The sequence below is a fragment of the Branchiostoma lanceolatum genome, chromosome 1, assembly GCF_035083965.1.
Source record: "Branchiostoma lanceolatum isolate klBraLanc5 chromosome 1, klBraLanc5.hap2, whole genome shotgun sequence".
Lineage (NCBI taxonomy): Eukaryota > Metazoa > Chordata > Leptocardii > Amphioxiformes > Branchiostomatidae > Branchiostoma > Branchiostoma lanceolatum.
The window spans coordinates 4,918,980-4,934,129 of NC_089722.1; the positions used below are offsets into that span (position 1 = coordinate 4,918,980).

General features: G+C 41.4%; 1 protein-coding gene across 3 annotated transcripts in view; it reads left to right on the plus strand.

Annotated features, from left to right (window-relative positions):
* Positions 1-2,037: 2,037 nt before the first annotated feature.
* Positions 2,038-15,150, plus strand: part of LOC136430529 (E3 ubiquitin-protein ligase listerin-like) — a 28,890-nt gene continuing 15,777 nt past the window's right edge. Inside the window, exons 1-17 of one of the 3 annotated variants that reach the window (XM_066421230.1) lie at positions 2,038-2,262; positions 5,175-5,378; positions 6,533-6,631; positions 6,847-6,906; positions 7,281-7,451; positions 7,770-7,822; positions 8,228-8,408; positions 9,572-9,745; positions 10,177-10,367; positions 10,803-10,950; positions 11,557-11,720; positions 12,062-12,725; positions 12,911-12,952; positions 13,373-13,565; positions 14,154-14,311; positions 14,499-14,604; positions 14,924-15,077. In XM_066421230.1, the coding sequence (XP_066277327.1) occupies positions 2,221-2,262; positions 5,175-5,378; positions 6,533-6,631; positions 6,847-6,906; positions 7,281-7,451; positions 7,770-7,822; positions 8,228-8,408; positions 9,572-9,745; positions 10,177-10,367; positions 10,803-10,950; positions 11,557-11,720; positions 12,062-12,725; positions 12,911-12,952; positions 13,373-13,565; positions 14,154-14,311; positions 14,499-14,604; positions 14,924-15,077 (2,804 nt within the window). In that variant the 5' untranslated portion in view covers positions 2,038-2,220. The remainder of the gene's footprint in view (positions 2,263-5,174; positions 5,379-6,532; positions 6,632-6,846; positions 6,907-7,280; positions 7,452-7,769; positions 7,823-8,227; positions 8,409-9,571; positions 9,746-10,176; positions 10,368-10,802; positions 10,951-11,556; positions 11,721-12,061; positions 12,726-12,910; positions 12,953-13,372; positions 13,566-14,153; positions 14,312-14,498; positions 14,605-14,923; positions 15,078-15,150) is intronic. The other 2 variants (XM_066421239.1, XM_066421248.1) reach the window with 2 other exon arrangements.

A 15,150-nucleotide genomic window follows, 5' to 3' on the forward strand; every position in this document is an offset into this window, starting at 1 on the left:
AGAGGTGCGACTCGTTCCCAGGTTGACCATCGGCCGCGTTATAAATTTGTCAATTTACGCAAGGACACTGTCCTTGGTTTTCGGGACCGAAAAAAATATGATGAGACCATTTTGATTTGACCATATGGATGACATCCTCCAGGGACCAAAAAACTGATGCGAGCTCGTGCGAATAAAAGAAAGACGCACGATATGGTATACCAAATAGTAGATTTTTGCTCTTTCACATACTAGTATTCTTCTTTGAGTCTGGATTTGACTTTTGCATTCTACGACATTAGTATCCGTTTCTGAAATATTTTTTTTTTGCAATTTACAGTCACTGACTATATTTTCATATTGCGGCTGCTTTTTGTCAGCAAAAGTCTGCAATTATCAAGGGTGTCAGTTTTCCCCTGCCCCGTACGTTTGCGCTTCGGGTGATAATAATGATAATACAGTCGTAAACGGACGCGCAGTTGTCATCCACATGACCAAATCAACCTACCTACTGCCTACTGCCAACATGCATAAGCCAGAAACTGGCCCCTTGCTTCCAGGTGGGTCCTCCAAGAAGTCTGTCCCTTGCCCTAGCAACTTGGCCTTATGAAAAAGGAAACGATCATAGCCAAAGTTGGTTGAAATAAAGTTAAAACATCGTTGATAAGGGACTGTGGCCCTCCTTCGGCCTCAGTCTGGCTAAAAAAATTCCCTGGGAAAGGGGGGGGGGGGCAAAAAAAGTTGCCTTCATTGTGAAATCTGTCATAGTGGTCACTGAAGGCTGAACACGCAGATCATGGTACAACAAAACTTTTTTTTTTCAAATTGACGAAAACTGATACACGCGCGCATGCCATCCATATACTAGTAATCAAGAATTGTGGACTATCTAGCAGGGGAAAGGGGGTACTTGAGCCTATTTTTACACATTTGAATGTATATTCAGAGAATAGTCAACTATATTTTCATTTTTGAATATTGCCACCAAGTAGATATGATAGAATATGATATACTCTAGTATTCGGATGTATAGATATCGACAGCGACTTTCTAAGGCGTCCGTCTTTCAGTGCGCCGCCGTGGATGCGAGACCTGGCGAAAGTTGGGTGGTATCTGAGTCGTTCGGCTGAGTGACGCTTTTTCAAACATCTTAAAGTGTTAAATTATCCTTGACCCTCAACCCAAGCCAAAGAATAGTTTCCTTGGCCCTGCCTCAGGCTCCATGTTTTCCCGTTGCTCGTACGCACCGCGGTCCTTTCCCCGCCGAAATATCAAACGTTGTATGTTCAGTTATACAACTTTCCCGATAGACAGAACATCTATCAGTATCTTGAATTTCATAAAAGACGGGTCATAAAAGTCTTCCGTCCTTGCTTAAATTCTTATCAAGTGCTACACAGCCGTTATATATGCTATCAGTCCGACGAGAGAGCCATGCTTGTTTTCTGAGGAAATGATGTTCTTGACGTAGGAAATGGTAACCAGATGGTTACCAGAAAGATTTTTGGAGTACAGGTGACTAGCGTTCGTCCATGGTACTGCAGCTTGAGTGCCGAGGAACTAGACCAAACGCAACCATATAATAAATGTTTCACATTAACTCGAACCCATGATGAAGGTTCCTGTTCTTTTTGAAGATACATGTACATATAATGTTACATACATGTACAGCGCATTCAACTGATCCTCATTCATCGCCACAACACATTTGATTGATCACAAATAGATCTAAGAAGGCTGATACTTAAGTATGTTTGAGTTGTTCACATTAAAGTCTACAAATTTGTATATGTAGTTTAGAACTACGCACAATGAATTTATTGAGCGGATCAATTCAAGATTCCTAGAAGAGGTGAAAATAAACGAAGAAGATAATGTATTTTTTCTAAATGTAAAGGTTTTTTTTTCATTTGCAATAAATAGGAAGTTCACGACGTGGTTTCTTTGAAAGCACTTGTCTGATGGATGTTTTCCTACCTTTTTTCCAGGAAAAAGTAATCCTATCCTCTCGGGGTTCCACAATGATTGACAGGTGGGTATCTTCCTGGAAGGGTCAATAGTTCACCCCGCACCAGAGCATGGTGGGTAATTTTCAAAATGGCTGCTGCCATGTGAAAGAATTTTGTGTTTTGCTTCCATTTTATGTTATTTTGGAGCCCCTGCCACGCCTACAGCACCGATAGTCTGTGCATGAGTTGGAATCGGTCAACAAGGAAACGTGTTTGAAGTGTGGAAACCAACATGGGAGGGAAAAACAAGCAGAGGACGAAAGGAAACGTTCGGGTAAGTGCGACTTGGTCATAAATTTATTTCATAACATTGCCAGGATATCGGACCTGAGTTTCCCTTTACGAAAAATCCGTGTAATGACATACCTTTAGAACTGCATAATCTATTTAAAAATCTATTCCAATTAATCCAAATCTAAGTCCGTCCTGTAAGCTATTTCGTGTGAATGAGGAAATGCGCAAGGGTGGTTTTCATGGCTCTCATAATTTATCGTCCTGGCCCAGTGACCGATTTGTCTGACGGCACCTGTTATATTCTCACATGCGCCATCTCATATCTCACACAGAACTACGGTTGCGGAGGATCTCATTTCTCTACAGTCTTGCTTGATAACGAAGTACATTGTATAACAATCGTGCAAGCATTTTTTTAGCAAATGCCCCTGGCTTCACCTTTTGAAAAAATTGATACGTATATGTTTGTTCCCCTAAAATCTGATTGATAGATAAGGTTTGAAATTGAATGTACTTGAGTTTTTTTGTAATTATTGTAATAAATTATGCAGACTTAACAAATTTTTTTATCCTGAGGTATTGTATTCTTCATAATGTATTTTCCTTCTGCAATCTTAAGAAGAAAAAAAAAGTAGTTTTACATGCTGTATAATACTAGTAGTATGTTGATTTTAATGATTAGCATATTCATAGGAGTTAAGTAGTGCCATGGTGGTCCCCAGACAACTACTCTGGCCAGTTCCTGGGATTGGATTTTCTTACTGACAGTATACTAGTACCTATCCTACTAGTAGATAGTGTTTCTGTGATAATGTGACTTGTATCCGGAAAGGGGACTATTGCCTAACTGCTAATTGCCTTACTGTTAATTGTTTAACTGTTAATTACCTAACTGTTATTAAAGTTAATTTCTTCATGTGCTTTATCCTATTTTGAAATATCCACATACATGTACCAAGTATTCCTCATAACTAGAGACATAAGACATATTCAGAAAAAAGTTTATCTCATGCCATAGATATTACGGTGCTAAAGATATAAGTTTCTGTGTCTTCATACTAATCTATAAATTGAAAACTGTAAAATGACAATCATTGAGCGAAATAACATGCACAAGATATGTCATTTGAAGAAAAGTTGCTTAAGCCAATATGGTCAGTTGTCCATTTTAAACTTCACCTGTACTTGTTAATTAAGGGCGTATTAAATGTACAAAATTTAATGTATGTTCGCCAAAAATTAAATAGTTACTCAAGCAACTGGATAAAATTGCTTGAGTAACTATTTTTGGCGTATCTTATTACCTGGATGTCTAACCTTCATCAACGTATTAATGTATGTTCATTTGGGCACAAAACCCGTAACTAGTACTTTAAACATGTTAGATTTAGAGGTATACGCTAACAACAATATACAGAATCTTAATCTGAACATCTGACGTCATAAGACATGTCACGTCCTAGCCAGAAATCAATATCTGTTGTAACTGCACCGCTGTAGATTCCTTTACTTTCGCGGTGGGAGAGAAAGGAAGGTTTTTGCAGTGCTTGAATTTGCCGTTTTTGCAGTGTTTATACAAGGAGCTTATTAATAACCTCCTTGGTTTAAATTTGCCATTGAAGCAATTTTGTTACTGTACAAGACTACAAGTCACACTAGGGAGACATTTTCTGTATCATGAAGTCTCATTACCATGAAACTGAAAGCCACGAAAATAAAATCCCTGAACGTTTGAACATTTACAGTATCTGATGGTAGAGTGGTTAATGCTGCTGCACGTATTATCCATTACAGGAAACGGCAAATTGTCCATTTCAGGCTGTCCCTTTTTTCCACAGTTTGGGGGGTGAGGTGGCAATATCAACATTCAATACACTGAAGGAAGATCTGTTGTAAAAAAAACGATGTGAATAGATGTACGGTAAACATATGTATGTATACAATTTGTAGGTACATGGCAAGATTTGCTTTGAGATTACAAGATACTAAAATGAAATGTTAGAGTTCTCTATAGATTTCTCCCCTCCTCTATTTTGTAATGGAGTGTCCTTTAGTGCTGAACCTGTCTGCCGACAGTAGTCCAGTGGGAGGTGCGTGTACAAATGGAATCTCTCTGTAGGATCTACATGTACCTAATGCAGCTAATGAGGCTCAACTAGCAGGAAGAAGCTCTGTGGATTTACTCAGGCCAATTCAGTTGGTTGCTTCTTGGGATTTTTAAACTTCAAAAATAAAGCTGATCTGGGAAAGTCTGGTTCACATAGTTTCATGGAATGAATATACATGTATAGTTCTTCTTTTTCTTCCAATTTACTCAGCCCCATAGGAATGCGGTTTACCGTTTGGCTAGATGCATTTTTTTTTTCTCTCAGCCCTCTGTTTTCATATTGTCCTCGTTTTTTTCTACTTCAAACCATGTGATCTGACTGCAGGCCAAATGAGGCTTGAATTTCTTGCTTTAATGACTTGTACACTAATTAACTAATAGTCATTGCTTCAAGATTTAACTTAAAATTTTGAGAATGAAGGAAATAAGATGATAAGGCCCAAGTACCCGTAACTGATGTAGTGGCCAGTGGAACGAAAAATTATAGGTCTTAAGTTTTTTACTTAAGCTGCTTCTCCCTGCTTATGTAGCCGTTTGGCACCAAATTTGTATTGTTATTGGGTTAGGCAGAATGAAGAAGGTAAGAAATGTCTAAGAACCGAGGAAATGATTTGCTGAGGCCTACTGTAGGTTACAGGTACAGTCAGTAATGAAACTTGTTTTAAGTATGTTATAACCTTCTCCCTGCTAAAGTTGTATTGGTAATGGCACTAGAATTTAGACGGCAGGCCTAAAATTGAAAACGGTTAAAGATTTCCTAGAACCAAAGAAATGAATTGCTAAGGCCTACTATAGGTTACAGATGCAGCTGGTAATGAAACATGTCGTATCTTCCCCCTGACCAGCCGTCCAGCAGTGGGCGCATGGCCGAGCTGATGTCCCGCGTCTCGTCGGGCGAGAGCGGGTTTGTCGGGTTCGGGGCGATGTCTGGGGACCTTGGGTACGTGCCGGCGGCGCAGGGGACCGACGACATTGACGCGTCCGTGGACCCAGAGTTCCGCATGGTCCTGAGGAAACTGTCCAAGAGAGACGTCACCACAAAACTGAAGGTTGGGAAATATTTCACATTATTTATTTGTTTGTTTATTCATTTCTGTTTTCTTTTGCCAGGGTGGCCCTCTCAGTGACTGGGCACTGCTTTTTGTAGAGGGCATGGGTACGCAGTACATACAAACAAGAAAACAGCACAAATTTGTGCATTAACTGCCAAAATTGTTATCCATGATCACAATCTTTACCCATGCCAGTTCATAAGGTGCTGGTGTAGTGTATGATTCTTATTTTAGATTAGTAGTTGAAATGGTATCTGCCTAGGTCAGAATATTATTATCTCCTCAATAATGACAATGTTATTTTCTTCTGTATTCTTGCAATTCGGGACCGGGTAAATATTGATGATCGAAGCATGAAAAGGCTTTTTACTCTCGGGAATCTTGAATAATGAATGATGATTGAATCTTAAATACTTAAGTCAAGATATAAATGTAGGCCACAAATTGCTTCCATCTACAATGCCCAGAAAATCTCCTCACTGAATTTGTGAGATTACCAAAGATTTATTTGTTTCTTACAGTTCCATGCACAAATTTTGTAGCCCTATATTTGCAATTCATTTGTGCCTTCTATACACAGCAATTTGCATGTTCCTCCACGCAAACGACAAACTGGGTCATTCGGGGACGTTTGTGATTAAATTCCCCAGCCTCGTGTTACCCATTTAACCTTGCAGTTGTCCTGGGAGCTGGGACGGCAGTCTTTTAATCAGATTAAAGTCCACGGATCTTCGGGAGAGACAATTCTGAAATAGGGCAGATGTAATCTTTCAGGGCCGGAAATACTGGGTGCATGTGCACTTTTTGTGCACCCAAAATTTGAGCTTGCAACTATGTAGTTTTTGATTAAGGGTGCACCTAGATATATTTGTGGAGGGTTATGTACATAAAGGTACCATTGTACATATATACTACTAAGTATAGTAACGTTAATTGTCATAAAACCTTAAAGTTTGCTGTATTACTCAATGATTCAAAGAAAAATTTAAATTTTGATATATTTTGTTATATGTGACTGATAGTAAGTACTTGTCTGCAAATCAAATCAAAACACAAGTCTTGGACATTAGTGTGATTCTGGACCCCCTGATGGTTTTCTATGATACTGCAGTGGAACTTTCTTTTCTAAAAAATCTAATGTAATTCTGCAGGCTATCCAGGAGTTTGGCAGTCTGTGTAAAGAGAGGGGTGAGGAGGCTGTGAAAGGGGCACTGCCTTACTGGCCCAGACTATACAACAGGATAGCAGTGGTCAGTACACCATTTATTTACTAGTTTGGCTGTTACATGTTACACAATGTATCTTCCTCTGGAAGAGTACATGTAGCTGTTAGAAGATAGCTAAATGGATGTACAAGAGATCTTAATTTTTGATGGTGTTTTTGGTACCCCTTTATGTACCTATTATGAAAATGATTATGGATTACAAACTGTAACAAGATTTTAACTCACATAATATTTTTCAGGACCATGACAGAAGGGTTCGAGAAGCCAGTCAAGTAGCTTTCCAGCAGTTAGTTCTTAAGGTAAGACAGGTTATGTTTTCTTTTTCTTTTACTTTATCGTATTGTTGGTTTTGGTGTCAGCATTATAAGCTTACCCTTTGTCTCAAGTTTCATGTTTCGTGTCTCCAAGTTTCTTGGATGTCAAGGTAGAGATTGTGATCTTGCAGAATTGCCAATTCTGCAGGTAGGGATCCTGGTTGAAACAGACTCTGATCAAGTCAATCCATTGATCTAAAGTGATCAAAATTCTGACTGACTTTTAAGGGAGTATTTTTGTAAGTTACGCAGATCTTGATCCCTACCGTTAGCATTGCACATTCTGCCAAAAAGCAATCTCTACTCTGACATATGTAAATCTACATGATAAGTCTTAACATGGATCATGCCCCCTCCAGGTTGGCCGTAGCCTGGCACCTCATCTGAAGCACCTGATGGGCATCTGGCTGCTGTCGCAGTGCGACACGTACGTCCCGAGTGCTGACGCCGCCAGACTGGCTTTCAGCAGCGCCTTTCCACAGAACAAGCAGGCCGAGGCACTGGTCTTCTGTAAACATGAGGTCCTCACGGTAAGTGTGTTTGTTTGTTTGTTTGTTTGTTTATTACACACGTATGCGTCGAGTACAGATGCCGCCAGGCTGGCTTTCAGCAGTGCGTTCCCACAGAACAAACAGGCTAAGGCTCTGGTCTTCTGTAAACATGAGGTCCTCACATAAGTGTGTTTCTGAGAATAGTTTCACAGGGCTCGAAATTCCCTTTTTTTGAATACTTGGTGTACCTGAAACTTTAGGTGCACAGAAAAAAAGTCTGTAAACAACATAAGATACAATACATGTGTTCTTAAGTGTACTTCTTAATTAGATGTGTACTTTTTTTCTGTTTTCCAGCATCTCCAAGATAATCTCTTCAAGCAGACACCACAAACAATGAGCGACCCAAAGTAAGTAACATAATCAAACCAACAATAGTAACATGTCATCTAACAAGATTTTTTTTTTGTCATCATAGAAACTTACTGTATTTCCATAAATTGTTTCACGATATGGGATCAAACTTTCAAAGACTCTTTCCCACATTGACTATACACTTCATCATTAATTCTGTTAAAAAACCCCAAGATGTACTTAATGAATACTTACTTGATTATCAGTGTTTTTGTCTCTGACCATTATCCCCATGCTGTTCCCAGGACCACTTTACCGGAGGAGGTTGAGTAGCAGTGTGTTGTGATAGCCTCTCTCATGGCCATCAAACTCTTCATGAACATCATCAGTAAACATTTCTTACTGAACAAAAACACATAGAAATCAAACTTCCTTCCTCATCTTTCCCATCACCATTGCAGGACCACCTCACCGGAGGAGGTGGAGGCTAAGTACCAGCGCGTGGTGACGGCTTCTCTCATGGCCATCAAACTCTTCATGAACATCATCCCCGCCTCGGAGAACATGGATCTGACCGACACCTACGCCCGTCTCCTTGGCAACGACAAACTGTGGAAGTTCAGCAAACACAAATCACCGCAGGTCAGTGATTTGTAGTTGACTGCTTGTACATAGTGTTAAAACCTTTGATGATTTAAGCGATGAAAAAAATGCTGAACAGCAAGATCAACATGAAAACAGACTCTGAGGGGGTACCATGATGGTACTGTCACACAGTTTCAGGGGATGAATGAATGAAGTAAGATGCAAGTTTTCCTCCCAGCCCTCTGTTTTCATCTAGCTAGTCTTCTTGCTTACCTAATCATAGCTTCAAAATGTCCAATAAGTGAGGAAACATGTCACAGATTGACTTGGTGCTGTTTTCTGTGATGAGTGCTGAAAGTTTGTAATGACAGCCCATCTCTAACCCCAGAGGATTTTAATTGTTATGTTCTGCTACAGATCCGAGGAATGTTGTTCTGTGTTCTGTGTGCATGTTCCCGATGGGGCAACTACAGTCTTTGATGCCCCTAGTCTTGTTCCTAAATGTACAATCTTAACGGTCACACACTGATGTACATGTATTCCCACAGATCCGAGAGGCGTTGTACTCCGTGATTGCTGCATTCTGTGTCCATATATCCCCAAAGTGGTTACCTTTACTAAGTCTGTAATGTTTCTTGTCTTTCTACTACAAGTGCAATCTTAACGCTGATATTATTCCCACAGATCCGCGGGGCGCTGTACTCCGTGATTGCTGCATTCTGTTTCCATATCCCCAAAGTGGTTACCTTTACTAAGTCTGTAATGTTTCTTGTCTTTTTACTACAAGTGCAATCTTAACGCTGATATTATTCCCACAGATCCGCGGGGCGTTGTACTCCGTGATTGCTGCATTCTGTTTCCATATCCCCAAAGTGGTTACCTTTACTAAGTCTGTAATGTTTCTTGTCTTTTTACTACAAGTGCAATCTTAACGCTCACATTATTCCCACAGATCCGAGGGGCGTTGTACTCCGTGATTGCTGCATTCTGTGTCCATATCCCCAAGATGGTTACCTTTAGTTAGTCTGTAATGTTTCTTGTCTTTTTACTACAAGTGCAATCTTAACGCTCACATTATTCTCACAGATCCGCGGGGCGTTGTACTCCGTGATTGCTGCATTCTGTGTCCATATCCCCAAAGTGGTTACCTTTACTAAGTCTGTAATGTTTCTTATCTTTCTACTACAAGTGCAATCTTAACGCTGATGTTATTCCCACAGATCCGCGGGGCGCTGTACTCCGTGATCGCTGCGTTCTGCGTCCACGCGCCAGAGGTGGCGCGGAGGGAAGCCCCGCGTGTGTGCCCGTCCGTCCTGGGTAACCTGGACGACTCGGACCCTGCGGTGTGCCCCCATCTGTGGGAGGCGGTACTGCACGTCATCTCTACCATCGAGGTCAGGAGTTTGCTCGCTCTTACTATTTCCTAATAGTGATATTTTCGAAATATCTCTTATACAGAAGGATACACAGGTACAAGTCACATTTATGTCCAGTCCCAGAAGATTTCAGGAATGTGTTCCTTACAATGACCTTACCAGAAATAGTGCAAATGAAGCAAACCTTACCTTCCGACCTGAAAACATGTACCAATAGACGAGAATGTATTTTGTGTCATCCATATATACATAACTGAGGATATACTCTTCTGACCAATGCACAGTTTCCTTTATTTGCAAAATGTGGAGAAAAGGCTACCTTAATAGGGAGGCAATTTCACTTTACAAAAAGATATCAAAACATTTGAAACCCACAGGGACTCTTGGCTCCAAAGAATAACTTTCATGCTAACATATACATGTATCTTGCCTTTGTGTGAAAATCCCAGGACTGCTGGCAGCACGTGAACCCACGTAAGTCTGTCCTGCCGAAGCTGTGGATCGTGTTGAGGACCGCGGGAAAGGGCTCGGGGACCGCCATCTTCCCCAACATCCTCCCGCTTCTCAGCAAGATCCCAGCCGACATCATCGGAACCGGCATCGGCTTCTACCAGGAGTTCTTCAACAACCTCAAGATGGGGTGAGTGAGTGAGTGAATGAATGAATGAATGAATATGGTCATAGATCAGGGATTGCCTTCTACCTAATATAGTATATTATTCTCTAAATGGGGTAAGATTATCCCAGTCTCATCGTTTTAGGATTTTCTTTGTCAGAGGAATCTCAGCAAGGCTATGACCTACTGTTGATAGGGATGTATGGCAGCCTTTCAATGGTCTTACTAATCTAATCTTGTTTCTAAATGTATGGGCCCTTCTGCGTACTGCAAACTTCAGACCTACATGTAGTACATCTTTATTTTCCTCTGGCATGTAGGTTAAGTAGCAAGTATGTGCGTTCGTGTTCATGTCAGCATTCCTGGAGTGCCTGCGCTACTGTCAGGTCAACAAAACCTGGTATTTATGATAAACAATTAATATCAACATGTTTTCCTCCCCTGTGATGTACATTGTAGGTTGAGCAGCGAGCATGTGCAGTACAACAGTCGTGAGCGGGGTGCGGTGGTGTCAGCGTTCATGGAGTGCCTGCGGTACTGTCTGGTCAACAACACCGGAGACGACGGGGAGAAGCTTGTCATCCAGAACCACCTCGTGCTCGATCAGGTAATGGTTCTGTTCAAGGCCGAAGCAATTTAATTTGTTAGTCTTTGGATTCCGTAACATTGTGCTGGACTGAAAGATAGATAGTAGACCATTATCTAAGCAAGTATTTCATTATACTGCTCCATCAGTCAGTATGATCAGTATGAAAATAGAGCCTGAGAGAAAAGTTATTGGAAAATCCTCTTGTCAATGAGTAACTTTTTCGTATATCAAAGTTGTATTGCCTGTTAATTTCCTATATTCAAATTAAGGGCTCTTTTGTACCTGTTGTGGATGCCTGACTCCCTGTCGGAGCATAAGACGTATTTCATCTTGGCCTCTTAAGTCATTTTTACTTAGAGTTACATTGACTGTTACTAATTAAGAACTTTCATACTTTGCATCACTGTGTTATTGTTAATTTTCAATGTTCACATCTTTTTTGGATCTTTCACCCAAAGCAAACAGTGTATGTAGGGCAAGCTTCTGTGCTGAAACTCAGCTATGTCTTCCTAGATTGGTTGATATGGAAATTGAGTCTTACTTAGAATCACTATAGAAAAGATTATGATACTAACTTTATCTTGCAAACTAAATGTTTTAAAATCTTTTTTTGTACCCTGCTAGTTGATGCCTGTTGTGGAAGCCTCCCTGGTGGAACACAAGTCCCGCCTGAGTACCTCCCCTCTCCACCCCATGGTGGCCGACCTCATCTCCTACATGGACAAACGCAGCCAGCCGGACTCCGACACTCACCACACCTACCAGCGCCTGCTCACACTGCTCTGGAGGTCTGTATCCCTGTTGTTCTGGTATAACCGCCCATCAGCATAACAAACTGGTTTGTTCTTCTGAAGAATGTTTAATGTTATATCATGGATACAGAAGCTGGTGCATAACACAACTACCTCTTGGCATAACACACCTGCTTTTGTATCTGCATCAGTCTGTATAGCTGGTATATATCCGCCCTTCAACAATATACACCGGTTTCTGTATTGGTATTGTGTAGCCCTACTATATCAAGTGACAACTCAGTTCTACTCTGTGATATTTCTAGGAACACCACAATCCTGGGTGGATACCACTGCTATTTGTAATCCTGACTATGTCATGTTCTTGTCTGAGTCAGGAACCTGGGTCCAGTGTGCTCGGCGCAGCTCAAGATGGAGGGCGACTCCAAGACGGTGCACCAAGTCTTAAACAACGTCGCCAGCCTCCTGGAGTGCATTAGGACTCCCTCGACCAAACACAAGCTGGCTAAAAGGACTAGTAGGGTCACGTTTTCCATTTCTGATGACCATGCTCACCACGGCGCGCGGCTGAAAACCTCACCCCTACACAGGCCTAGTTCGGGTGAAAGTAGCGGCACAGAGTCAGAAAGAACTAGTGTTAGTACAAACGACCCGGAAGCAGCTCTCAAAGATGGTCCCATGTTGGAGCTTGTTTGTTCTTTGTCCAAAAGTGCGCTGAAGATCACAAAGGAGGAAAACTCCCTCCCCCACCTCACCTTTCTCGCCCGGATGGTCAAGGCCTTTCCCTGTCGTCACATCTTCACCGAGCTCTTCAAGATGGATTCCAAAGACGGGAAGGAGGAGGATTCTCAGGAGGAGGTGGTCCAGGAGTTCTTCTCTGTGGTGCTGTTGCCATGGCTACAGAAGGAGGATGCTGTTGTTGCCACGGAGACGGAGATGTCGGGACAGACCATGGAACACCTGGTGACCATCCTGTTTGCACTGGTGGAGTGTTGTGAGGGGCAGGAGCAGAAGTTTAAACTGGTGGACACCGTTATACAGGTACTGTAGATTTATTTCTTTTTAAAGGGACTTAATTTCGTCAGAGAAGGGGAATGAGGTTTTTGGTAATGCATTCTAATCTCATCATGGAAGAATAAATTTTTGGATATCTTTCTTGTCTGGGATTTTTTAAATTCAGATTTGGAATTGATGTCTCACTGTGAGCATTTCTTTTATACCAACAGGAGTGCAATGGGATTCAAGCAGTACAGTGGATCGTGCAAAAGGTACATCAAGGAGTTGTCAGTGAAGTTACGTTGTTTTACAGAAGTCAGACTTGTGTATCTTTTATAAAATTCTTCGACACTATTCAATCCTATGCCAGGTAGCACATATAGCTGAACCTTAACCTACTCCCTACTGCCTAATCCCATTTCTTATTCAAATTTTTGTCAAAAGGGTTACCTTAGCAGGCTATAGGTTTTTAAAAAATGCCAAATTGTGAATGGTAAAAACATGTCATATTAACAGATTATTTGAATGTCTATTTTCTTTCATACTTCATGGATTATCATTAGTCTTTGATGTATTGGTATGACTTGCCATGCTTAACCTCCAACCTTTGGCACAAAATTTGTTCTGGCTATGGGATAAAGCTGCAGGGAGAAGATACTCATAATAAAGTATGACACTTTGTGTTCCCCCAGGGTGTTGCAGTGTCTGACTCTCATCCGATGCACAAGTGGCTTCGCAGTGAAACCCTGGGGAGCCGCCTGCTGTCCCTGGCACAGCAGCTGTGCTCGGACAGCTTCAGACAGCAGGGAGAACAGCACGAGACAGCTGACAGCGAGGACAGCTGGGACCTGCTCAGCCTATGCCTCTCCACTGGGGATGACAATGGTAGGTTCACTGGTGAAGCTATGAGTTGTTTAAAAAAAAATTAATTGCAACAGTGCAATACACGTGGGACACAGGCAGCTATTGCTGTTGTTGTGACCCACACATAATATACCCGTTTTTACACTTGGGCTGAGTCAGGAAAGTCGTGTTAAGTGCCTTTTTCCCAAGGGCACAAGATCGGTGGCGTCAGGGGATTCAAACTCGGGACTGCTGGGTTTTGGACCGAAACCCTGCCAATACGCCGCACGACCTCCCTATCAGTTTAAATCCCTAAAGAGTGGTCATGGAACACACTGAATAGCTGACAGCTCTGTCCTTGGTGCTGACAGTTGTGTCCTTGGTGCTGATATAAAATCTTATGTGGATAAGACAGTCACAAGGCCGTGTTTTCACTCAAGATGATATCCCTTGATCAAGTTAGTGCAAATGGTTATTCAGAAGATCAAATTTAGATAAGTTATTTGCTTTGTCCTTGGTGCAGAATGGATATTTTTCATTGTGAGATGGATTTTCTAATGAAAAAAGCAAAATATATGTTACACGGTTGCTAGGATAATTTTGTATTCTGTATCATCTTTCCTTGTGTAGAGTCGTTGCTGGCTCCTGAGTACCAGGAGAAGATCCTGCAGACATTCCAACAGGCACTGCCGCGCGACGGACACCAGCTGAGCGAGGACCCCGCACAGCTGCACAAGTGTGTGGGCTTCATCTGTGACGTGGCCAACAGCTTCTTCTCTTCTGTACCGGTAAGGACTTTAACTTCAGAGTGTCTTCTTGTTGTCAGTTCCTGTTAGGGAGCTTTGACAATAGAGTGTTTGTAGCTCAAGTGTACACAGTGTCTAAAATCCTATATGACTGGAGAAACACAGAGTCATGTAAAAAGTTAATTTACTGATCATCAATTGAGTTAAAATCCTTCTCAATATTTTTCAGGGCTGTCTTCTGGTTCCTTCATCGGAGGACCTTCTGCTTACATTATTCCAGATCGGTGCTAGTGGCCAACACAAGTGGAAAGGTACAAGCTCTTTCACTTACAACGGTAAGTAACTAACTATTGGAACAAATGTCCTGCAGTACAGTTTCCAATGGTGGTTTTGTAATCTTGCAAATTGTCTTACATTAGATGTGACGTTTTTCGTTTCTCTGACACTGTAAATGTTAAAATTTTCACAATAGTTTAATGTTTGCTATTTTCGCAGTAACCTCTTTATCTAAATTTAAAATTGCTGCCAAGAAAAGAATCTTGAAAAGTTTTACGTCTCTTCGTAGTACCCGATTAAAATAATTTTTTTTCCAACAATATACGTGTATCTTGAAATTGAGAAATTGTACATGTTGAAATTACATTTTTACTGTAGATCCCGTGAAGACCAAGCTGCATGAAACCTGGTGCAGTGGGGTGCAGGCACTGATCGCTGATCGTGGTGGCCTACTAAACGAGGAGGGCTTCTTCTGTAAGGCCGCCCGGTGGATCAAACAGTCTCTCACTCAGAACCAGGGACATCTTGAACAGTAAGTCTCTTTGTCTGTCTGTCTGTATTGTGTATATAGCTAGTATGAACCATTTCTTAAGTCTTTGGCATGA